Genomic DNA, 25,752 nt, shown 5'->3' on the forward strand with positions numbered 1-25,752 from the left:
CTGTCCGCCATCTTGGGTGTTTTTGTCTTGGGTTTGTCCCACAGGGTTTGCCCCATCAGTTTGTCTCGCTGATTTTAGACAAAGAGCCCAGTGAGACAGAGGCCTCTTTTGAGCCAGACATCTCTTTTTAGCTTTCTATTTTTATGCCTTATCTGTCATGGCTCTGTGTTCAGAGCAAAGGGATGGATCAAAGCAAGAGCTCATTGAGCTGTCTTGTTCAAAACACTCTTCCCTATCTTTCTTACTTTCAATTTACTGCCTTGTGGCATAGGAATTTAAAGAAGCTATTTTATTTCATGACACCAATGCAATGAGCCAAATAGAGCAGGTATTCTTATCACCTTGAATGACAAGTGAGCAAAGCAAGAAACAGAGTTCAAGTGCTTCACTTCAGGCTGAGTGAATGAACAGTTAGTTACCTGTGAGCCTGTGCGTCCCATTTTATCAATACTTTCTATCACTCTTGCTACCAGGAGAACACTAAACAATCATGGCATTCATTAAAGACAGCTCCCCTGGCCGATTTCTCAAAGCGTTGAGACCTTGAGCATTTTGTGATTTCAAGAATAGTATCAGAGGGGAAAACGTCCCAGCTGCTGTCACAATGCTGGATTTTAATTTAGATACTGTCATTTCCACTTCTTCCACCCATTTATCTGTCTTGTCCGCATTTCCGTGCTCCAAAATTCTCCTCTATTCCATTCAATTCAGCAAGCGTTCACTGAAGCTCTGTCATGCTCAAATACTACCAAGTGATATGGTCTGGTCTGTGACTGGCCCAGAAAGAGATGTCCCCCAAATCATGAACAGTTGTTGATGTTCAGTCACTAAGTGGTGTCCGACTCTTTGTGGCCCCGTGGACTGCAGCAGGCCGGGCTTCCCTGTCCTTCACCATCTCCCAGAATTTGCTCAAATTCGTGACCATTGAGTCCGTGAATAGATGAATATTGAGTCCACGAATAGATGAGCAACCAGTTATCCACTCAAGAATTATCTAGGCATCCCTCTTCCACATGCCAAGCTCCTTGCTGGTTGCAGTAGAGAACAGAAAGGCAAGTCCATCGGGAGAGCCCATCCTTCTAGAGCTTGTTGCTGGAGGACAACTGGTAAGGTCATTGATTACTGATGAGTGAGGCAGAAAATGACAAGTGGCAAAGTGGACGTTGCAAGGACAAAGGAAGAGAGGTCATATTCAACCAGGAGATCAGCCCAGAAACTCTTGTGAGATTCCTGGTAAAAGCTGACACAGGCTGGCCTTTGGTAGGGGCTTCAGAAATGAAAGGAGAAAAAAACAGTTCACAGATCACCTAGAGGGTGGAGGACCATGGTCAGAGGTGATGCCCTGTTGCTGTTGGAACCTTCAAAGCCTTCCTCAGCAAGGAGAGAAGACTTTCTGCTGGGAAGTCTTTCTGTGTGTTTGGTGGGGATGTGGGGAAGGTTAGCAAGAGAAAGGATATTTTCTCTCTAATCTGCAAGGTGAGTGGATCTGAACATACCGTTGACTGAATGCCCTTCAACCTACCCATAGAGGAACTCAGTAAATACTGAATTGAACTGACTAGTCATCCAAGGAGAAGATTTGGTTATTGATAAAAATTGTAAGGAAAGGAGTCTGAGTTCAGACTAGGACGTAACTTAGAATAATGATTCAGTTTCAAGATCAAGATTGTTATCAACCAACAAGGACCTACTGTACCCCACAGGGAGACATACTCAATATTTTATAATAACCTATAAAGAGAAAAGAATCTGAAAAATAATAGATAAATACAACTGAGTCACTGTGCTGTATGCTTGAAACTAGCGTAATATAAATTGACTTTACTTCAATAAAAAATATTTTAAATAAAATGAACAAAAAGATTAAAAGTTAATAAACGAAAGATTGCTATCCAAATGTTTTCACTGTTTACAAAGCTTACACTTAAAGATATTTTGGAATTTGCCTTTCTAAAGATTTCCTTTGAATATTTTCCCTCTCATTCCCCTTTGAGTCATGCCAGATACCACCTGTGATTTCTTCACTTATTCCTTCAACGCCCATGGAGGACCCACAGAAACGCACAGGAATCTCGACTTCCAGGCTGAGGTCCCGGTTGAAGTAACACAGAAACCATGACAATGGCTGTGTTAGAAAGGACAGATCACTTCTAAAACAGTGACCTTCACACACATTCCCAGAAAGGCTGCCTACACTGATTTTAAATTCAGGCTTGCCAATGCCCTTCCATTTCAGGCACTTTGGCCACAAGAGTGCTTCTGTGTTATCAGGAATTGGAGGTACACCAAAATAACGTCTGACAGGCAAAGAACTGAAGAGATGCTAATCTCTCTCCTGCATCTCCTTGTTCTTTGGCTGAGTAAAGCAGCCAGCACATTGCTACCTTTGTGATTTTAAATCCACAACATTTAAAAGGATTAGACATATGTCAGTGTAAACTGGATGGACGGAGTCTTAAGAAAAAAAAAACAACACAAGGGAAATGTTTGTATTCAAATGTCAAACACTTTATGTGTAGGTTTAGTGCTCTTTCTTAGCCGTAAATAACATTCCAGGCTGTAATTAATTTATCCATGTTCCTATCAGCCCAGCGTTATGCCAGGGCATAAAGGGGTGGAGAAAGGCGGGGTGGGGGTGGGGGGTAAACCAACACTGTTATTTCTTTTGGAAAAGCTTTCTTAATTGGACTTGTGTTCTTGTCATAACAAAGTGAAGGTTGTTATTTGTCAAATGCAAGGGCAGCTGTGATGCCTGGATTCGTGGGTCTGTAGCCAGACATGTCATCTTGTTTGGATGACTCAAGGGTGACAAAAACTAGTGCAGGTGCCCCCAGGACCTGGACAGCTGCAGCTTAGTGAGTATTTTAATGGACGATCTTGCCATCCACCCATCAGGCAACATTCAGTGGAACCAGTCACAGTAGCGCCCCATAGCATTAATGCTATAGAACTGAATTTGTTTTATGGGAGAGACAGTCCCTGCTCTAAATCCTAATGTAACAGCCATGAATCACCCAGCATATCAGGGGTCCGGGTGAAATGCTGCCCACGTGTGCCTTTGGGGTGAGGGGTGGGGAGAGTCATAGCTTTTCTCAGATTCCCAAAAGAATCCTGAAAATTCAAGAACCATTGCTCTGAAAGGATGAACAGAACATATACATCAGTTCAGTTCAGTTCAATCACTCAGTTGTGCCCGACTCTGCGACCCTCTGGACTGCAGCACACCAGGCCTCCCTGTGCATCAACAACTCCCGGAGTTTACTCAAACTCATGTCCATCGCATTGATGAGGCCATCCAACCAGCTCATCCTCTGTCATCCCCTTCTCCTCCCACCTTCAGTCTTTCTCAGCATCAGGGTCTTTTCCAAGGAACAGCCAGAGAAAAGGTTTTTGCAGAAACTTTGTTCTGGAAGGGACCTAGAACAAAAGAGACAACTGAATACCCACAAAACCAGGCAGGACATTCCATAATGTCCTGGAAGCAGGCAGGCCTGCTAAGTGTCCTTGTTAGTGAAAGTGTTAGTCAGTCCATGTCTGACTCCTTGAGACCCCATGGACTGTAGCCCTCCAGGCACCTCTGTCCATGGAATTCTCCAGGCAAGAATAGTGGAGTGGGTAGCCATTCTCTTCTCCAGTGGATCTTCCTGACTCAGGGATCGAACCCGGGTCTCCTGCATTGCAGGCGGATTCTTTACTGTCTGAGCCACCAAGGAAGCCTCAGGGAGAACACAAAGTTTGCATTTTTCTGGAAAGGGTCTGTGCCATTAACTCCTGTCACTTGCGGTTCTGATAAATACGGGCATGAAGTTTCTAGATCCATTGGGTTTGATGAGAGAAGCCAAACGTCTAGATATTTAGCATACGAGCTCTCAATTTTTTTAATCTAAAAAACCAATTCAGAATTAAAGCAAACAAACAGACCCTCTGCCTGGAGGCTTGAACTGGCCTGCGTTCCCTCTTCTAAGACCTTTGCAGAAGATCTGGGATTTGACCAAGTCCTGAACCCCAGTTGGAGGATGATCATCGACCTGTAGTTTGGGAAGCTGGAAGCAGTGGGCCAAACCTGAGGAAGGGTGTGGGGCAGGGGAAAAGATGGGCTGTGCACAGAGGGGCTGCATCTGCTGCTCCGGGAGCTCAGAGGAGCAGAGAGGTTGGAAATGAAGTCGGGGAGCTGCAATGGCCTATAGCCGGCCCCGAGCAGGCTGGGGATGGTTTCTTTTTGGACCAGGAGCAGCCTTTGAGAGGGTGTTAGGAAAATGCTGCCATTGGGAAAGATGCATCTTATGGGAAGGACTCCCAAAGAGGAACCCCAGGGGGAAACTGAAGCTGGCCTCCTGTGACCAGATGAATCAGATGGGAGATGTTGGCTAAAGGAAGAGGGACAGATAAGATGTGAGCACCTAGTGGCCAGCAGAGAAGACATGAACAGGTTCAATTCATCTGTGAGGGATGCTGACACGGCAGGAGCAGCACTGACGAGGGGAGTGTCAGGTCCCAGATGGCATCTCCAGGCTCTCTTCCACCATTCTGCATCTTCCCACCTGTCACCAGAGGCAGGACAGGGACTTCAATGTCCTCCTCCTCCTCCTTGTCCTTCTTGAGGGGAGGAAGTATCACAATTTCAGCACAATGCAGCACCTAGGTTATGCCCTGCAGCTGCTCTAGAAAAGTTGCTGGCTTTCCAGGCATTCTTATTGAGAAGTGAGAGCTGCACCTGGGGATAGTACAGCCCTGGGGAATGGGTCATAAAGCAAGAAGGAAGGGGACCTCAGGGGAGGGAATGTCCCCAGGTTAATGCTGGGGCATCTGGACACCCATAGGACTGCAGCCAGGGGGAGCAGAGCTGTCTGCATGACGCCAGGCTCCATGTGTGCGTCCAGGGTGGGTTCCAATGAAGACAGTCCTCTCTGGTGAGGGTGGCAGCATGTGGAAAGGGTTGGGAGCATGACCATGCTCTCCAAGCTGTGAGCTGAGATTTGTGATCTCTCTCAGAAAGAATGAGAAGTGGCCGGAGCTCTGGCCTCGGATGTCCTCCACATTGAGGTGGAATGCAGGAAGAAGAGGGATAAATCCACCGAAAGGAGCAAGGCTCAAGTCTGTAGACCTTCTTCCTGAGACCAAGGAGAAGGGAAAAGGTGGAAGAGCCAGAGAAGAGAAGAAATAAGGAAATGACTCACGGACTCTGCAGCTCTGTTGATAAGATTGTTTAAGGCCAATCATACCTGTTAAATGGGAAGAGGCAAACATGAAAGAGTAAAAGAAGAAGGAAAGAAAAGAAGCCACTTCAAGTTCGCCAAAGGTAACAACAGATACTCTTTCTCATCCGTAATCATGTTTTATCATTACAAACAGGAAATGATAGCAACAGTATCACCAGCAATAAAATGATTCATCACAGGTGGGATGGAGAGAACCGGAGTGAGAAATAAGGATGTCAGCGTTCATTAGAAATCTGTGCTTGCCTTCACACACAGCGGAGCCTACTGTGCAGCAGAGAGGACTCACCCGTCACCCAGCTACTGTGCAGACTCCATATTTGTATGGTTGGAAGTGTCTTCAAAAAGGTATTCTGTGAATGGCAATATTATTATTCCCATGCCTCTCGGCATGCAGGATCTTAGATCCTCCCCCTGGGATTGAACCTGGGCCCCCTGCAGTGGAAGCAAGCACAGGGTCCTAATCAGTGGGGATGTTCTTATCTCTCTCTCTGATTCCATCCCACGTGTGAGGAATTACTTTTTTGCTGATAATACTGTCAAAGGTTGAGACATTGCCCCAACCCCTGACAGGGAGGGGTCTCTGCAGATGTTCTGGGGTGCTCCATCCATGCATGCTCACCTGGTCCACAGGTTATTACTGAAAAGGGGAGCATGTAAGTTCAAGAGGACAAAGAGTTTTGCTTTAATGATCTATTTTTTTCCTTCTTGGTGTGGAGTTCTTTGTGAAAAGGTAAGCAAAAAAAAAAAAATACTACATACATACAGCATGACCTTGAGGGAGTAGAATCTAGGGAATTTTCAGATATAGTTTATGTATTTTTCCTAAATATTAAAGAATATAGTTGATGCAAAAAAGGAAAGGAAAACAGAATGGTATAAATATGAAAATGAATCCAATGGAAGCCATCAGTAGCAGATAATATTAAGATTGTGGTATGCTTTCTTACAGTCTTTTGAAATAATGCAAAGAAAGTAGGGAAAACCGCTAGACCATTCAGGTACGACCTAAATCAAATCCCTTATGGTTATACCATGGAGGTGATGAATAGATTCAAGGGACTATATCTGGTAGACAGAGTGCCTGAAGAACTATGGACGGAGGTTTGTAACATTGTACAGGAGGTGGTGACCAAAAGCATTCAAAGAAAAAGAAATGCAAGAAGACAAAATGGATTTTTGATGAGACCTTACAAACAGCTAGGAAGAGAAGTGAAAGGCAAAGAAAAAAGGGAGAGATATACCCAACTGAAATATCAAGGAGAAATAAAATCTTCTTAAATGAACAATGCAAAGAAATAAAGGAAAACAATAGAATGGGAAAGACTAGAGATTTCTTTAAGAAAACTGGAGATACCAAAAGAACATTTCATGCAAAGATGGGCTCAATGTACCATTTAGGGTTTGCATTTTTCACTTAACAGTACAAACTATTTGTAAACATTGTCCCCCACGTTGTTACCAGCTATTTGTAAGCATTATACTAATGACCACATACAATATTCCAGTGTATAGGATAACATTCTAAAATACCTACCATAATGCAACCACTTTTCTATTTTGAGACACTTAGATTCTAGTTATTTAAAGTAAAACTGCAAAGAACTTTCCTAAGCATAAAGCTATTCTACAATTCAGATTCCCACCATGGAATAGATTTCACACAGTATAAGTGCACATCAAGGCCATGGACCCTCGAGGACTTTCCAGAGTGGCTGTATGGGTTTAGACTAGAAACCATGGTGCAGGGTAGTGCCAGCTTCACTTGTACCCACTGGGCTGTGTCCTAAGGTGCCACACCCATTGGACCGCTTACCAGAGCCTTCAGCCGGGTCCTCCCCAAGAGAATTCCCAAGTGGAGACTTAAGAGGTGACTGGCATCCTTGAAGGCTTTAGGCGCAGGAGAAAATGTCTTGTATCTCTAGGTCAAGAATCTAATTTCTCTGCTTCCTGCTTGCAGACTGCAAGCCTGGACCTTGTTCCCTAGTGCTTTCAAGGGACTGTCATTTAGGAACTGCCCCTCTCAAGCTGGTCTCCCCCACCACCTCCAGGCTAGTGGGCAGCTGCTGGGAGATTTGCCTGGAGGTTACTGGGGCCATGGCTTAGTTTTTGCCCCTGATGGCCCTAAAGTCTGTTCCCCACCACCCCAGGAACAGGGGCGGGCTGGGTCTGGGCTGCCAAGGCATGAGTGGCTCCAGTCATAACTGTGCACCCTCCTACACTGTCCCTCTCCTGTCTGTTTGGTCCACAGCTGCACCCTGAACTCAGGACAGGACACATGGTCAGTAGGTGCTCAATAAAAGCTTGCCGAATAGGTACATGGCCACTAGTGGGTTTCAACTGATGCTTTGGAACTGTGGTGTTGAGAGTCCCTTGGACTGCAAGGAGATCCAGCCAGTCCATCCCAAAGGAAATCAGTTCTGAATATTCACTGGAAGGACTGATGCTGAAGGTGAAACTCCAATCCTTTGACCACCTGATGCGAAGAGCTGACTCCTTGGAAAAGACCCTGATGCTGGGAAAGATTGAAGGCAGAAGGAGAAGGGGACGACGGTGGATGAGATGGTTGGATGGCATCACCGACTCGATGGACATGAGTTTGAATAGGCTCTGGGGAGTTTGTGATGGACACAGAGGCTTAGCGTGCTGCAGTCCATGGGGTCGCAAAGAGTCAGACACGACGGAGTGACTGAACTGACTCACTGGGCACAGTTAACAAGGGTCAGCTGGAGTTTTGAAACGCGTCCTTGAAGTGATTGTTTGGAGCTGTTTGCAGAGGAGTTTAGTGAGTGTCTGGCCGAGAGTTGGGGGGTCTCCGGGACTGACTTCTCTTGGCCTCTGCGGCTTCTTGTTTGCCAACTCACCCCTCACTCCCCAGTCCCAGGAAGGTATAGCTGTCGGGCAGTCCTGCTGGCTGGCAGTTCTAATACAAACTCTCGGCGGGCTCTGCGCCTACTCCGAGTGCCAGAGCATTTGCTGGGGCTAAACACAGGGTGCGGAGGATCGGGCTGACCCCGGGTCTGGACCGAAGTGGCCCGGGGGCCGCGGTTTCGGCCAGGACGCGCGGGGATGGGGCGGGGCGCCCTGTGGCTCCGAAGGCCCCGCCCGCCCCGCCGCGCGCTCCCCGGGGCGAGCGCGCTGCCTGCCGCGCGGTTTTCGGTGCCCTGCGCTCGGCCTGCGCGGACCCGGCTGGGCAGGCACCCGGCTCGCTCCGCGCCTCAGACCCGGTAAGTCAAGGGCTCCTGCTTCCCGGCTTCTCGCCTCGCGGAGCGCGATGCCCTAAATCGGGCGACCCTGAGGGGAGAGTCCAGGCACAGGGTCTCAGCCCCTCTGGGCCGCTGCTGGTGACCTCAGGCAGGGGGCACCGCGACCCCGGGGCTCACGCCTTCTTCCTCTCTGTCCTCTTCACTTCTAGAACTCATGCAGAGAAAAATCATCTCAGGGCCCCGTTATTATTAAATGACAGTCGTTCCTGTAGGAGGTTGGGGAAATACTTAAAGGCATCCAAAGAAAACTAAAACCGCCCACAATCTTAGCCCTCGCTTGGGTTCAGAGACCTCCAGATCAGGCAAGACCCATACACACCGGCCTCAAAGGGGACTTTTTCCTTTTGGGGGACCAGAAAAGTTCTTGGGCTTTGGCATGTCCCCAGGGAAAAGGCATGGGACACGGAAAACATTACTGATATCTGATCTTGATTTTAAGTGGGGGAAGTCTGGAACTTTTAGAAGAAAGTTGACCTGGTACCAATCACCTGTTATGTGCGCAGGCTATCAGGTGCTAACCCACCCACCTGATCCCCATCACTCCCAAGCTCCACCCCTGATTTTTTTAGACTGCTGTACCTGAACTGACTGTTTGAGTCCCCTTTCAGGTTAAGAAAGAGCTTCCAGCTCCATAAAGGAAGGGCTCGTCAATAACTACAGCTGTTACTTATGGTCAGGGTGATGGGGAACTTTGCTGTGGTTGGCCACTGCTTTAAATCGTGTGATCAATAAATGGCCAGCAGATGCAGCGGACTCTGATCTATGGGCTTCTAACCAGGGTGCAAAACCCTTTGGCTTGCTCCGGTCTGTTTCATGCTGCCCATCAGAGATGAGCTGAGGTTGGGTCTGAGGAAGTCAACCTTGGTTTCCAGAATATTCAGGTTATCTCTGGCTTTTGATAGGTTCTGAGGAAGCGGATTGTTTTGAAAATAAAGTACACCGTGAAGACCTCCAAGGAACTCGCTCTTGTCATCTCAAGTCTCTGAAGGCAGAGCTGGTGAGACAGTTTCTGTGTGTTTTGGGCTTTCTGGGAGTTGAATGCGACACTTACCCAAGTATTCATGCATGCATGCCTGCATCTGTGAGTATTTACTCTGTTCCTGCCGTATGCCAGACATCATTCTAGTCTTTGGGGTACATGGGAACAAGACAGGCAAAGATCCTGGCCCTTCAAAGCCCTCCAAAGATAGTCAGGCCAAACAATAAACAATGAACACAAGAATCAAGAAAACTATACTGGGTGCAGTTGAGAAGTACTATGGAAAAAGGCAGAGCAAGATAAGAGTTCCGGGAAATGGAAGGGCGGAGTGGAAATTTTGCTGTATTATTGACAATTACTGATGGTCTTAAACCTTTTTAGGAAAAGAAGAGTTGCATATATATAACTATATTAATATTATATATAATTCATGCTATATAATATACAACTATATTAACATAAAGTTTAATACATAAATAATACTAATTAACTATACATTAAAATAATTTAAATTTTATTACATTAAAACAGACTACATTGAAGGAGGTTTTCATTTGGTTACCCATTAAGCTCTTTCCAGTGTGAATTCTACTTTATTGGTTATTTGCTCCTCACATTCATGTCGCAGTTGATTGCACTTTCCTATTTAATTCAGCAAACCCTTACTGAATCATTCCGGAGGTGTGAGTGAGGTCAAGACAGTCTCTGACCTTACTGAGCCCCCTGGAAATGCACAGAAATGTCTACAAAGGATTGCAACACAACTTAGAATCTGGGCAGTAGAGACTGGGCACTATAATGGCCCCAAATAGGGGAGGGGACTTCTTAAAGGGGCCTCACTGGTTGGCATAGACATGTGCTATGGTGGACCCATGGAATTTTGACAATCAAACACGGGGGTCTCGCCTCTTTTGCAGAGACACCAGCAAAAGTAAAAGACAGGTAACCTGTGGGCTCGTTCCATGCCTCCCTTAAACCCGGTAGTACAGTCAGGGGGAATCCCATTAACCTCACTTTTCAGATGAGGAAACTGGGGCTCCCCGAGTTCATTTAATTTGCTGCAGGTGAGATTCTTCCTTCTCTGCGACTTCAGGTGTCCTCCCAGAGAATGCCCTTCCATTCTCCATGCCAAAAGGCTCGTCCTTTACACATGCAGAGTTTGACCCGGTCCCTCTCATCAGCTCCCTGGTTCCCATCTCCACCCTTCACACCTCAGAGTTCCTCTCTGTAACCCACAGAGAGGTCTGAGAAGCTCTTGGTCCTATGACCAGACTCAAGAGCCAGCACGGAGTCCTTTTCCAATCTTTGAGGGCAGTCGGATGTCGTGCCTCTGTACAGGTTTCATCCTGATATTTTGAGACTGTGAGAGGGAAGGAGGTAAAAAGCCCAAAACAAAGCCAGCTGACTGCCTGGAAGGGTCTGAGCCCCTGTTGGCTTCTTTGCTGCCAAGAGGCAATTTGGACATTCGGTGTTCAGTCACCCGGTCATGTCTGACTCTTTGCGACCCCTATAGACTCCAGCATGCCAGGTTTCTCTGTCCTTCACTATCTCCTGGAATTTGCTCAAATTCATGTCCATTGAGTTGGTGATACCATCTAACCATCTAATCCTTTGCCACTCTCTTCTCCTCATGGTCTCAATCTTTCCCAGCATCAGGGTCTTTTCAAATGAGTCAGCTCTTCGCATCAGTTGGCGAGAATATTAAAGCCTCAGCTTCAGCATCAGTCCTTCCAATGAATATGCAGAGTTGATTTCCTTTAGGATGGACTGGTTTGATCTCTTTGGACATAGTGTTGTGATAAAGATGAAAACAGTTGACAGTTACTTCCGAGGAAAATTGGAAATTTCTTCACCAAATTCTTGACTCAGTAAGATCCTGTTCACCCAAATGAAGCTTATCCATAATTGTTTGTCCCTAGTTCTGCTTCCTGAAGCAAAGAATGTTGATTTCAAAACTGGTTGCTCTTTCGAGGAAAGGCTTAGGTAATGCTGTCAAGCGTGACGGGAATGTCACCCCCATCCCACCTAGATAAATCCACTAAGGTCCCCAGGAGCCTCCTGGTTTCACTAGAACTGAGCCAGGGCTGGAATTTGTATCCCTGACCTTCCTCCTTCCTAGACTCCACCCCAGAATCTGGCCCTTTCAGCAGAGAGCTTGGAGTCAACCACAAAAGCCCTTTCAGTAAACGCGTAGGAAAGAGTGAGAGGTGCAGTGCTGGGAAAACTGCTCTAAAGGCCTGTTATCAGTGCTGATACGTGACAGAGCCGGAACTCCAGGGAAAAATGCAGAAGGTGAGGCTTGTGCTGGGAATACAGTGACATCACTTGCTGCCCCCACTTCCCCCGGGTACGGGGGGCAGTGCTGCAGGCCTGCTTGGTTTCCATTTGCAACTCTTCAGCTCATCCCAGCAGCCCACAGTCACGAATCCTGAGTGAGTCTCAGTGGACCAGAAGCCCTGGGACTAAGCTTTGGGAAAAAAAAAAATTGCACTAACCTTGACTGGACAGCAAGGAGATCCAACCAGTTCATCCTAAAGGAAATCAACCCTAAATATTCACTGGAAGGACTGATGCTGAAACTGAAGCTCCAATACTTTGGCCACCTGCTGAGAAGAGCTGACTCATTGGGAAAGACCCTGAGGCTGGGAAAGAATGAAGGCAGGAGGAGAAGGGGGTGACAGAGGATAAGATGTTGGATGGCATCACTGACACGATGGACATGACTTTGAGCAAACTTCAGGAGATGGTGATGGGCAGGGAAGGCTGACATGCTGCAGTCCATGGGGTCTCAAAGAGTTAGACATGACTTAGCGACTGAACAACAAACCTTGATTAGGGGCAGTGAGACCCTATGATAAGTCTCAAACCCAGGCAGAAGCAGAAACTTCTGGAACCAACCCTCCCCTCTTTCTGGGCCCAATAAGGCCAGTTGAAAATGTTCAGCACAAGCTGAGTATCAAGCTGGTTGTGTTTGGAGTTGGACCTTCCCGATTCCTGCTGCTTCTGCCTCCTCCAGCCCCATATTCCCTGAGCGAGATGCAAAAAGCTGTGGTTCTCCCTGGTCCAGGAGAGGGTTCTTCTGTTGCCTATTTAGATCAGAAGCCACTCCCCACTTGGGTAGACCCAGTTTTATCTGATACAGTGACTGGCTTCTCAGTTTCTTTGAGCCTAAAAACAGATCCACCTTCTCTCTGCAAGATCCGGAGAACTCCCTTTTCTGTGCTAATAAAATGTGAGTACATGGCTAAAAGATTAAAAGTTTACAGATGCATTTTTGATAGGAGATATGACCTCGAGCAAGTCAGCTCACGTCTATTCAGCCCAGTTTTCTATAAAGTTAAGGTCGTTGAATCAGCTGGTCCCCAGATCCACTGGAGTCCGACAGTCTTAACTGTGGCCACCAGGCAGTGCTGTGGCATTATAATGGATGTGAACTTAGGGAATGGGCCATAAGCCCCCAGCTGTCGTGCAGATTAGGTTCTGTGTCATTTGTACTGTGCTGATTATTAGAGGATGTTGCCAAACTCATCTTGTGACTCATTATGCAAACACACCATGTGACTCAGCAGGCAAGCCTTGGGGGCACAGAAGGCATTTAGCAAAAGCGATCCGATAAAAGTGTAAAGTCAGAAGAGACTTTTTGTTAAAAATAACAGCATTGTTATTTGAAAGGCAGTTAGTTCATTTGGCTTTTCTGGTTTGCCATCAAGTTCCGACAGGCTTAGCAGAGATGCCAGCGTGAGTTCAGACGGGGGCAGCTGAGGTCACGGTGATGACTTAGGAATTTTTCTCCAAAACTCCTGTTCAGGTTGTATGATGGATGCACAAGACTGAAAAAGAAAATCCGAAAAACAAATAGGATTAGAAAATTATGCTATGAAATTGCTGTTTCTCTTCTTATAGAGTTCTTCCAGGTATTCAGGGAGCACAATACATTGATTGGTCAGTTTCCTAAGGGTTAGGGTTCTCGGTCAGGGCTACTAAGTAGGATCACCTGGGAAGTTTGGAAAAGTCACAGTGCCAGACAGGAACCCAGGCCAATAGTCTCTCTTTCTCTTCTTTATAAGGCCACTGCCTTGTCAGATTAGGGCCTTACCTTCAGGACCATACCTAGGTGGCTCAGTGGTGAAGATTCCGCCTGCCAATGCAAGAAACCCAGGAGACGCAAATTTGACCCCTGGGTTGGGACAATCCTCTGGAGTGGGAAATGGCAACCCGCTCCAGTATTCTTGCCTGGAAAATTCCATGGACAGAGGTGCCTGGCCAGCTGTAGTCCCTGGGGTTGCAAAGAGTCAGACACAACTGAGCCACTGAGCATACATGCACAACCTTAATTAGCTCCTAAAGACCCCACCTCCAGCCACATTAGGGGTTGCGGCTTGAACATATGAATTGAGGGGGACACAGTTTGGTCCACAGCACATAAACTAAAAGGTACACCTATCACGCCCTGTGATATGTGCATTCAAGGAACTCTTTCTGCTGTGGTGGCAGGGGCTGGAAATGGTGAATAGAAATAAACGTGAATCAATTAATCGTTTGACCAATCAAGAGAGGGCACTGTGCAGATCCCAGGTGGCACAACCCATAACAGACAAGTGTGATTAGGGTACCCCGTCACTGGGATTTTTAAAAACTCTGTGCAGTGTGCGTGTGGTGGTGGTGGCAGGGGGTGGGTTTGGAGCCAGTCCATATTTTGTGATTTCAGGTTGCACTTTTCTTTAAGACAGTTTTCCTGGGAAGTTCACCCTCCAGGAGTGAAACCTTGACTCTCAGGATGATCCTGTCTAACGCCACGGCCGTGACACCTGTGCTGACCAAGTTATGGCAGGGGACAGTTCAACAGGGCAGCAACACATCTGGGCTGGCCCGCAGGTTCCCAGGCCACGAGGACGGCAAGCTGGCGGCGCTCTACATCCTCATGGTCCTCGGCTTTTTCGGCTTCTTCACCCTGGGCATCATGCTGAGTTACATCCGCTCCAAGAAACTGGAGCACTCCCATGACCCATACAACGTGTACATTGAGTCTGACACTTGGCAGGAGCAGGACAAGGCGTACTTCCAGGCCCGGATTCTGGAGAGCTGCAGGGCGTGTTACGTCATTGAGAACCAACTGGCTGTAGAGCGACCCAGTGCATACCTTCCTGAGATGAAGCGGTCGTCCTGACCCCAGGACCAGTCAAAACTGGACAGAGCCTCCCTGATGAGCTGATTTTTCTAATCACATGTTCCTTATTTTCTTTATTGTATGAGTATAATTGGGGTTTTTGTCTACCATAAGGGGTGAAAGGGGGATTTAATATCACTATATTTCTAAAATCACATTCCTTCTATAATAGATTGTCAGTCATTCCCCAGTATCCGTGACTGCCTTCTTAATTGCAGCAAAATCTCCTCAATCATGGCCTCTGAAAACAAGAGCCATATTTCCCTGACTCCCTTGCAGCTAGCAAGGTCATGTGTATGAAATTCTGGCCAGCAGAAGGGGGAGTGATGAGTGCAGTTTCCCAGTGAGCCTTGAAAAGGAAAGCATATGTCCCCCAGCCCCCTTTCTCCTTTCCCACTGACTGGGACATGGATGAGGTGGTGAGCCAGCTTTGAGTCTGGAAAAGGACTGTGTTTTTGCAGATGGCAGAGCAATAGGAGTCTGGGTCCCTGGGCAATGGCATGGGCCAGGGTCTGGTCAATCACCAGCTCAAACTTCACAAGAATGGGAAACCGCCTCTGATCTTCCTTAAGCCACTGCCATTTTGGTTTCTGTTAAAGTAACAGAATGAGCTTCCCTAGAGGTTTAGTGGTAAGGAATCTGCCTGCAGTGCAGGAGCCTCAGGAGATGCAGGTTCAGTCCCTGGGTGGGAAGATCCCCTGGAGGACCATGGAAATCCACTCCAGTATTCTTGCCTGGAGAATTCCATGGACAGAGTAATCTGGTGGGCTGCAGTCCATGGGGTTGCAAAGAGTGGGATATGACTAAAGCAACTTAGCGTGCACACACAAAGTAACAGAATCAACATCCTGATGAACACACCTTTCTTATGGGACTGAGACCAAAGGCATAACATTTCCATATTTGTCACAAGCATGCTTTCCCCCCTTGTTACAGGACATCCTTTGCCCTTTTCACTTGTACCCTCACTACAGAGGCTCCATCCTCTCTCTGCTTTCCTGCCTCCCAATGACCATCCTACACACACTCACACACACCTCCCAAAACACACATAGACACAGGCTCACACCCACAGGTGCACACATGCACACAGAAACACACAGATAGGTAAGGACACACACACACATTTCCTACTCACATAGCTCAATCTCAGTGATGCAGGATTTAGATGCAGGAAAAAAAATTATCCCACTTCAGAATGTGTACCGGGGGGAAGGTTCTCAGTATCATGGTAGGAGGGATGGTGGGCACCCACTACCTTAAGATCCCCAGGAGGGATTTCCTTGTCCGGCCAGTGGCTAAGACTCTGCGTTACCAAGGTAGGGGGCCGAGGTTCACTCCCTGGTCAGGCAACTAGATCCCACATGCCACAGCTAAGACCCAGAGCAGCCAAAAAAAAAAAAAAAAAGACCTGGGGGATGGTGTGGGTGTGGGCAGGGGGCAACCCAGGGGTGGCAGGGCCTTTTGAGGTGATATGCCCACCATGGTTGAATTGTGTTCCCCTCCCCCTCCAAAGACACCTTCAAGTCATAACCCCTGCACCTGTGAATGAGACCTCACCTAGAAATAAGGCCTTTACAGATGTCATCAAGGAAGGTATGGTCATTGTTTCATCACTAGGTCATGTATGGCTTTGTGACCCCCACGGACTATAGCCTTCCAGGCTCCTCTGTCCATTAGCTTTTCCAGGCAAGAATACTCGAGTGGGTTGCTATTTTCTTCAGAGAATCTTCCCCAACAGAGGGATGGCACCCTCCTCTCTGCATTGGCAGGCGGATTCTTTACTGTTGAGTTACCAGGTGGGCCCTAATTCAATACGTCTGATATCCTTATAAACTGAAGTGAAATGAAGTCGCTCAGTCATGTCTGACTCTTTGCAACCCCATGGACTGTAGCCTACCAGCTCCATCTGTGGGATTTTCCAGGCAAGAGAACTGGAGTGGGTTGCCATTTCCTTCTCCAGGAGATCTTCCCGACCCAGGGATTAAACCTGGGTCTCCTGCATCGTAGGCAGACGCTTTACCCTCTGAGCCACCAGGGAGGTCTCTGATGTCCTGATGAGAAGAGGGAAATTCAGGCAGAGACTGGGCGATGCAGTACCCAGGGGACTTCCTCGGGAAGGAAGGACTGCCAAGGGCTGAGGGCCATGACCAGAGCCTGGGAGAGGCAAGGAAGGACTCTCCCAGACAGCCTTTAGGGTAAACATGGCCCCAAGACACTGTGCTTTCACACTTCAGGCCTCCAGAACTGCAGAAACAAGGGGTTTGTACTGACTGAAGCCCCTCAGGTGGAGATTTGTTCCAGCAGCCACCCCCGCTGGAGACAGTGTGTTCCTCTTGGCTCTTCTCACAAGACAGAGATTCCCTTGGACATTTCCCTCCCAACTGGGGGATAGGGAAGGGATTCAGGGGTGGAGGCAGATGGTACCAGGGACTTGCTCACAGCAGCAGAAAGATACTCATGAGCCTAGCTGAGAAATTCACAGGACATAGGCCCTTGGTCTAAGCCTTCTTCCCCAGAGGCCCTGGGTCACCTGCCCCGTCCTGAATACTTGCCTGCCTGGGCATTCCTAAAGAGGATGGAATCCTTACATAAAACATAGTTGTTAGAAACCTGCATATAAAATAATAAAAATAAGATATAAATATGTTGTAATAAAAATAAATGCACATAGTATAAATGTGAAGCAATATGCAAGGATTGCAGGTCATCTTCAAATAGACCATTGGTACCCAGTCCTTGGAGAAGGCAATGGCACCCCACTCCAGTACTCTTGCCTGGAAAATCCCATGGATGGAGGAGCCTGGTAGGCTGCAGTCCATGGGGTTGCTAAGGGTCGGACATGACTGAGCAACTTCACTTTCACTTTTCACTTTCATGCATTGGAGAAGGAAATGACAACCCACTCCAGTGTTCTTGCCTAGAGAATCCCAGGGATGGGGGAGCCTGGTGGGCTGCCATCTATGGGGTCGCACAGAGTCAGACACGACTGAAGTGACTTAGCAACCCAGTCCTTGCTTCGTGTAATAGACAGTGATTCCTTCGTGAGCTTGAAGGTGGGGTTCCTGACGGAGCATCTCTGAGGCGGAAGCCTGGCAAGGTTACTAGTCTCCAAGAGGAGTGGTTATTTTCATCAGAGTACTTTGAAAATCTAATGAAAACCATGATCACCCCCCTCTCCACCCCCCCACCAAGTTGCACACAGATTTTTACCCACTGTCTTGGGGTTCTTGGGCTGCTGGAAGCCCATCTGTGATGGCTGGTATCTCCGGCCCTGTGTGACCGCCCTGCTATGATAGACACAGATGGCCCCTAGTGCAGGAAAGCAGGCTGAGCGCGCAGGTTTGGAGAGGGACCCAGAGCGCACGTGGTCCACAATGTGACCCTCAGCGGCAGGCGGACTCGGGGATTCCAGGCACACAAAATAGTTCTTTATCACCAGTTCACTTTCCCCCACTGAGATTCCTGCCCCTTTTAAGGCAGGATTCCTGCCCCATGAGCTATAGTCCTCCCCGTCCTTGAAGGACCAGGCGTTCAACTCACGTCCCCATGTCTATCAAACCTCTTATAAGCCACACCGTGTTCAAATGCTTGTTACCAAATTTAAAATTTTGCTTTAACATGCATGGAGTGCTAACTATGAGCCAGGCACTGTTCTGAGCTCTTTAAAACCAGAATCTCAGTGTTTCGTATGCAGTAGTTGATGTGTCCATTGGATAGGACAACAGGAGTTTTGTGGTGATAACAACATCTTTTTAAAAAATTAGAGTCTTTTAGCATGATCTGTGGTGTGTGTTCTGTTAATAGCATTCTGATACTTTTGAAAAAGTCAATGTGGGTTCTTGGGGGTCTCTGCCCAGGCAGCTCAGGGGCTCTGGAATAAGGAAGTGTGACTGCCTATGGATAAATTCCCATAGACACCCCTGATCCTACAGCGAGAAAGCAAAGGAGCAAGGTCCCAGGTGGAAGACTCCTTTGAAGGGAGGGCTGAGGCTGTCACTGGGTCCCAGGTATTCTCAGCCAGCCAGAAATTCAGGCAGAGTCTCTCTCTCTTTCTTTTTTTTAAAATTGTAGTTGATTTATAATGTTGTGTTAATTTTGTTTTACAGCAGAGTGATTCAGTGTTATATATATATACACATACATACATACATATAGACATTCATTTGGACTTCCCTGGTGGCTTAGCTGGTAAAGAATCCGCCTGCAATGAAGGAGACCTGGGTTCAATCCCTGGGTTGGGAAGATCCCCTGGGAAGGGCATGGCAACCCACTCCAGTTTCTGGCCTAGAGAATCCCTATGGACAGGGAAGCCTGGTGGGCTGTAGTCCATGGGGTTGCAAAGAATTGGACACGACTGAGCGACTAAACCCAGCACAGCACAGACGTTCATTTACATATTGTTTTCCATTATGGTTTATCACAGGGTATTGAATATAGTTCCCTGCACTATGCAGTAGGACCTTGTTGCTTATCAATCCTGTATATAATAGTTTGCCTCTGCTAACTCCAAACTCCCAGTCCATCCCTCTCCCACCCTCTTTCCCCCTTGAAAACCACAAGTCTGATGTCTACATCTGTGAGTCTGCTTCTATTTCGTAAAAAACTTGATTTGTGTCATTTTTAGACTTCATATAATAAGTGATATCACAGAGTATTTGCCTTTCTCTTCCTGACTTCATTTAGTATGATAATCTTTGGGTACCTCCGTGTCGCTACATGGAATGAAAGAACACCGCTTAATTTCTTTTTAGTGATTGAGTAGTATTCCATTGTATATATGTACCAAATCTTTATCTGTTCATTTGTTGGTAGACATTTAGCTTGTTTCCATGTCTTGGCTCTTGTGAATAGAGCTCTTATGAACACACAGGGGTGAATGGATCGTTTTGAATTATAGCTTTGTGTATGATTTTTGGGCAGAGTCTTGGTGGACTTGCTGGTTTTGAAGAGAAGTTGGAAATCTGGGTATCATTTGAAATCTCTTGATTTTTAAAGGTTGGTGACTAATTCAATTTTTTAAAAAATGTGTAGGCCAAACAAAATGTGCCCTTGAACTGAATTCTGCTCAAAGACCCACTGACGTACAACCTCTGCTTTGAGGAGGAAGAATAGCCCCAGGCCAGCCCCACCCCACACTTGATAGAAAGCTGAGTCAAGGAGACAATCCTGCCTCTGCGGGGCTGCCCGCCCGGGTGGCAGAAGCAGGCAGGATCACTGGCGGTAGTTGACGAGGTGTGATCCTGGCCATGGACCCTCAGAGCCCAGTCCCCATGATGAGGGACAGTGCATCGAGCTGTCTTCACTGACACTGCCCATTCGGATGCCAGGCCCCTCACTCTCTTTGGTATATGGTGGTGGTTTAGCCGCTAAGTCGTGTCCGACTCTTGTGACCCCACGGACTATAACCTGCCAGGCTCCCCTGTCCGTGGGAGTCTCCAGGCAAGCATACTGGAGTGGGTGGCCATTTCCTTCTCCACTCTTCGGTACAGAAGAGGGCATGAACTCCAGCTTTGCTCTATAGACTCGGAACCAGTTGTGGAATTCGCCCTGAAGAAGTGGACCCACTCTATGAGCAGACAATTCAGGCTTGTGAGCCTCCTACAGGACTGAGGACTCACCATGAGCTGGGCTACACTAGTCAATTCAAAGAATGGCAGGGCACCTCACCTCTGCAGGGGGCACCCAGTCTGGCTGGGTGAATGGCTCCACATTAGGTATCACGTGCGGTTCACTGGACAGCTGGCCTCGGAGAACAAGCTCCCTGAGGGTTAACTGGACCACAGCTCTCACTTCCATGCTGGGGAAACCGAGCCTCAGCAACGTTCAAGGACACATCAAGGTCAGCGGGAGTTGTAATTCCTTAACTTCTGCCCTCGCTGACCAGTCAAGGGCTCCTAGGAGCCTGTGAGGTGGGGAAGGAACAAGGGGCCTCTGACTTTATTCTTTCATACACACTAACTCTACTCGATCATTTTTTATGAGATATCACTTAGTAATATGAGACAATTTATTTTCAAAAACAACCCCAACACCATCTGTACAGTATACCTATAGGTCTGCTTAGACAAGACAGAAGATAGTCCAGCATGCGGGTTGGGACATTAAAAAAAAAAAATCAGACTGAGCCCCAAAGAAGGCAATTGCAAATTCTGATAATATGACTTGAAATATTATCTTTGCACTGGCTTTGAAATTCAGCCTCCCCTGAGGATACTATAATAATCCAATAGCGGCCATCACAAGAATTAGAAGTAAGCTGACAGGCAGAGAAAATTGTTATGGATTCCACAGTCTTTGAATCTCCAGGCAAGGCTGTGTGGAGAGCAGGTTAATGGCTCTCTCCAGGGGGAAGCCAGGTCTTAAATCCACATCAGTAGATGGGTTCGCTCTGGACACACAAATGCTGAAAACAAAATGAGACATAAATATTAAGTCAGATTAAGGGAGGTAACCAAAGGTTATGAGGATTTGAGAACAGAAGAAACGTACAGCAAGTGAAGGATGGATTAATAACAGGTAGACTGGTAAATTCTTTAACTGATTCCTTGGATATACAAATCTAAATGCAAATTCAAAAAGGAGTCAGGGAGTTAGAATCACTGGGCCCTTGGTTTCCTTGGTTGTGTCTACTTAAGGCCACAGGTATCCCAATTATTTCCAGAAATGCTGGGTTTTGTCTGCGGGTGGTGGAGGAAGGTGCTCTGGGTGTGGCTGCCCCCTGGTGGACGCCTTGAGAATTTCTCAATGCGCAGAGATCCCTGAGCACCGGGAGCCAGGCTGGGTGCCGGCTTGGGGCCCGCTGAGGTCCTCCAGGTGGGCTTTTAGACATCTGCAGGAAGCTAGATGTCTACTTACTCGTCAAGTCCAGCGGGACGGTCCACCGTGGTCATTATTATGAAACAAGAGGGAGAGAGACAGAAGCCAGCCTCTGAAAGGGCCTTCCGAGCAGGGGTCTGGGGGCCCAGAATCCTGAGAAGCCGCTAAGACCCACTTCTCCCTTCCTTGGTGCTAGAACCTCACCCCCTCCTCCTCTCCCACAGTCACTTCACGTCTTTTCGAGCCCTTTGGAACCACCTCTCATCCAGACCTAAGGCCCTTTAACGGTCCAGGCCTGTTGACTGCCGGTCTTCGACAAAGATGCAGAGGAAATTTGGGTACCAGTCACCCAGGTGACCTGGTTCGGACACTCTCACGGTGCGGGGAGGGGGACAGGGAAAGTGGCTGCTTGTCTAGGACCCCGCACTGCCCGCCCACCCCCTTGCCCTCACTGGGCATTGTCCTCTCACCCCGACAGTCCCCAGAAGCAGCTCCTCTCAGAGTACAAACTGGGAGGGAGTGGGAGGAGGTGGGGTCTGGGGGCTGGGCTCACTGCGGGGATGGGGCAGGGGGCTCCCCCAGGATGAGAAGGGCTCTGGGGTAACCTGGCGATGAAAGACCTTAAGGAAGCACGAAGAATGGAGAATGTGGCTTCTTTGGGGACAACCCAGGAGATCCATAGAAAGGAACCCAGGTCTTCTGACTGCTTTTTAAAACTTTGTTGTTGCTCCGTCGTGTCCGACTCTTTGCGGCCCCATGGACTGCAGCACGCCAGGCTTCCCTGTCCTTCACTATCTCCCGGAGTTTAGTGAAACTCATGTCCAAACGGTCAAACTTGTGTCGATGATGCCACCCAACCTTCTCATCCTCTGTCGTCCCCTTCTCCTCCTGTCCTCAAACTTTCCCCGCATCAGGGCCTTTTCCAATGAGACAGTTCTTTGCAAATTAATTAATTTTTTATGGTTTTGTCTGCACTGCGAGGCATGCAGGACCTTAGTGCCCTGACCAGGGATTGAACCCACAGCCCCTGCAGTAGAAGCACAGAGTCTCAGCCACTGGACAGCCAGGGAAGTCCCCCTCACTGCTTTTTTAAAGATAGCTTTTCTGGGAGAATTCAGTGAACCGTCGTGTTAACTTCCTGTGGCTGCCATGAACAGTGGCCATGGAATTTCGTCTTGAAACAACATAAATGTATCCCCTCATGGTTCTAGAGTCCAGAATCCAAAATCTGGCGTTGGCAGGGCCCTGCTCCCTCTGGGGCTCTTGGGGAGGACCACTCCTGCCTCCTGCAGTTCTGGTGCCTCCTCGGCTCGTGGTCACATCTCTCCAGCCTCTGTCTCTGTCTCACTGACCTTCTGCTCTGTGTGTCCCCTCCTCTTCCTGTAAGAACGCCACCCTCTTCCAAGATGATCTCATTTAGTTCCTTACCTTAATTACACCCGTAATGACCCGATTTCAACATAAGGGCATATTTTGAGATTCTGGGGAGACATGGATTTTACTCAAGCCACTGTAGTGATTCTGGGCAATGCAGGAGACTCAGGTTTGACCTCTAGGTCGGGAAGATCCCCTGGAGAAGGGAATGGCTACCCATTCTTGCCTGGAGAATCCCATGGACTGAAGAGCCTGGTGAGCTACAGTCCATGGGGTCGCAAACAGTCAGACACGACTGAGAGACTAACACTCTCACTTTGTGGTTTCACAGTGATTCTAGGCCCTGGGTGTAGATAGTGCCTGCTGCTGCTGCTGCTGCTGCTGCTAAGTCGCCTCAGTCGTGTCCGACTCTGTGCGACCCCATAGACGGCAGCCCTAGCACATAATAAATTCTCAGCATATGTCAGTATCACCTGTTTTCACCAGCTGAAAGGTGCTGCTATAAACCCAGGTGTGATTTTTCTCGTGATGTTATCACTGCATATTTTCCTTCCTCCACCACGGGCCTTATCACTTATTTGTGTCTGATCAGTCAGGGTCCAACAGGAAAAGAGAAACCCCACTGTGTGTTTTGGCAGAGAAATTAATGGGAAGAAGTGGTTAAGCAGATGTTGAAGAACTGAAAAAGGTGAAAATGGGAAAAGAGACTGAGAAAACAAGGAGGCATTAACAGCACGCAGCAGCCAGCAACCAGAAAGAGTTCCCTGTGTCTTCTTGGAAGGTGACTGCCCTGTCAAACCTCACACAGGCTGCCTGACGCAGGGAATTGAAGGGAAGATTGATTATTTGGGGCTAAAATGTAAACTGACCCATGGGGACTGCTGCTGCTGCTGCTAAGTTGCCTCAGTCATATCCAACTCTGTGCGACCCCATAGACGGCAGCCCACCAGGCCCCCCTGTCCCTGGGATTCTCCAGGCAAGAACACTGGAGAGGGTTGCCATTTCCTTTTCCAATGCATGAAAGTGAAAAGTGGAAGTGAAGTTGCTCAGTCGTATCTGACTCTTCACGACCCCGTGGACTGCAGCCCAGCAGGCTCCTCCGTCCACGGGATTTTCCAGGCAAGAGCACTGGAGTGGGGTGCCATTGCCTTCTCCACATGGGGACTACTCCTAGGATGTCAGAGGCTCCATGCTGGATATATACTAGGTGAAACTTCTTGCCTGCTTTACTAAAGTAAATGGTGGACTTTCTGATATTTGTGGCTAAAGGGAAAAAAAAGAAAAGAAAAACACCAAAGTTTCAGCTGTTAAGCAACCCCTTGAGAGCTTGCAGGACTGACCCCCTCCCGTGTGAATTCAAGGAGCAGCTAAGGAAACACACACACACACACACACACCACACCACCCCCCAGGCTGATGCTCCACCAAAGGAGGAAAAGACAGGGAGAAAGAAAAACATCCGAAGGTTGGGACTTCCCTGGTGGTCCAATGGTTAATACTTCACCTTCCAGTGCAAGGGATACAAGTTCGGTCCCTGGTTGGGAAGCTGAGATCCCACGTGCCTCAGGGCCAAAAAACCAAAACATAAAACAGAATCTATATTGTAACAAATTCAGTAAAGGCTTTGAAAACGGTGGTGGCTTGTGGCTCAGACAGTAAAGAATCTGCTTGCAATGCAGGGGACCTGAGTTTGATCCCTGGGTCAGGAAGATCCCCTGGAGAAGGGAATGGCAACCCACTCCAATATTCTTGCTTGGAGAATCTCATGGACAGAGAAGCTTGGCGGGCTACAGTCCATGGGGTCGCAAATGAGTCAGACACGACTGGGCAACTAATACTTTCACTTTCACATCAGAAAATCTTCAAACAAAACAAAACATTACCTTGCAGTCAAATCAAAGGGAAGGAGGGGGGCCCATGTGGTGCCTGGAGGAAACAAGGTAGCAGGAGTGTTCACAGGATCTTTGGGAGAAATTGAAGCAGGTGGGAAATTGTGTCTTTTGATGAAACCAGAGGAGGATGAGGACATTTGAGGACTGCATTTTTCAAGTTGATTTCTGGGGTCAAAGACTTTGGGGACTTAAAAAAGCACTGAGGTCTTCAGGGCATCACTCCCCCACAGCTCATAAAGGTTACAAGATGTCAGGACGTACTGACCTTGAGACAGACTCAGAGCGGACTCACTAACGGCAAATCGCAGCCACTGACCCTGTGCGTGTCCCGATGCTGGACTGCGCTTAACTCCGTGGGAGGGCATACCATAAATTCACACCACTGATGAGGTACAGCATCATCAGGGTGTAAAGATGGGGAGGAATATTCTAGACCAGGGTTTGGCCAAGTGTGGCCCATAGGCCAAATCTGACCTGCCACCTGGTTTGAAGGTTTTTGTTTGTTGTTTGTTTGCTTTTTGCCTGTGCTGCCTGGCTTATAAGATCTTATTTCCCTGACCAGGGACTGAACCCAGGCCACAGCTGTGGAAGCACTGAGTCCTAACCACATGAGGCTTCCCTGGTGGCGCAGGGGTGAAGAATCTGCCTTTAATGCAGGAGATGCAAGAGATGTGGGAGACATGGGTTCAGTCCCTGGGTTGGGAAGATCCCTTGGAGAAGGAAATGGCAACCCACTCCAGTGTTCTTGCCTGGAGAATCGCATGGACAGAGGAGCTTAGATAGCTATGATCTGTGGAGTCCCAAAGTCCAACACATCTCATCAACTAAACCACCACCACCGCCTGATCACTGGACCGCCAGGGGGGGGTCCCTGTTTTTACAAATAAGTTTTATTGTGATGAAACCGCACATTTATTTACATACTGCTTAAGACGGCATGCCTGCTACAGATACAGAATTGTCTTTGGGACAAAGATCACACCGAATCACAAATCCAAAACTATTGACTAACTGGCCCTTTACAGAAAAGAAACAAAGC

At 47.9% G+C, this 25,752-nt stretch overlaps 1 protein-coding gene across 5 annotated transcripts; it reads left to right on the forward strand.

Moving 5' to 3' along the window:
• The first annotated feature begins 7,980 nt into the window (after nucleotides 1–7,980).
• On the forward strand, nucleotides 7,981–14,821 carry KCNE1 (potassium voltage-gated channel subfamily E regulatory subunit 1). 5 transcript variants are annotated; one of them, XM_069577825.1, is made up of 3 exons: nucleotides 7,981–8,443; nucleotides 9,385–9,479; nucleotides 14,192–14,821. In XM_069577825.1, exon 3 carries the CDS (start codon nucleotides 14,239–14,241, stop codon nucleotides 14,626–14,628), a length of 390 nt encoding a protein of 129 aa, XP_069433926.1. In that variant the 5' UTR covers nucleotides 7,981–8,443; nucleotides 9,385–9,479; nucleotides 14,192–14,238; the 3' UTR covers nucleotides 14,629–14,821. The 5 variants fall into 5 exon arrangements, with proteins under 5 accessions (XP_069433926.1, XP_069433915.1, XP_069433944.1 ...); XM_069577814.1 differs by having other exon boundaries at nucleotides 8,093–8,443; nucleotides 14,188–14,821; XM_069577843.1 differs by having other exon boundaries at nucleotides 8,186–8,443; nucleotides 9,385–9,563.
• Nucleotides 14,822–25,752: the final 10,931 nt, after the last annotated feature.

The sequence above is a fragment of the Ovis canadensis genome, chromosome 1, assembly GCF_042477335.2.
Source record: "Ovis canadensis isolate MfBH-ARS-UI-01 breed Bighorn chromosome 1, ARS-UI_OviCan_v2, whole genome shotgun sequence".
NCBI classification, from domain to species: domain Eukaryota; kingdom Metazoa; phylum Chordata; class Mammalia; order Artiodactyla; family Bovidae; genus Ovis; species Ovis canadensis.

Excerpts from the sequence above, each read along its gene's own strand:
- KCNE1 (XM_069577843.1), top strand. The coding sequence starts at position 9,521 with ATGCGACACTTACCCAAGTATTCATGCATGCATGCCTGCATCT. Across the intron at positions 9,564-14,191 it reads ATGCATGCATGCCTGCATCT|TTTTCCTGGGAAGTTCACCC; the intron begins GTGAGTATTTAC and ends TCTTTAAGACAG.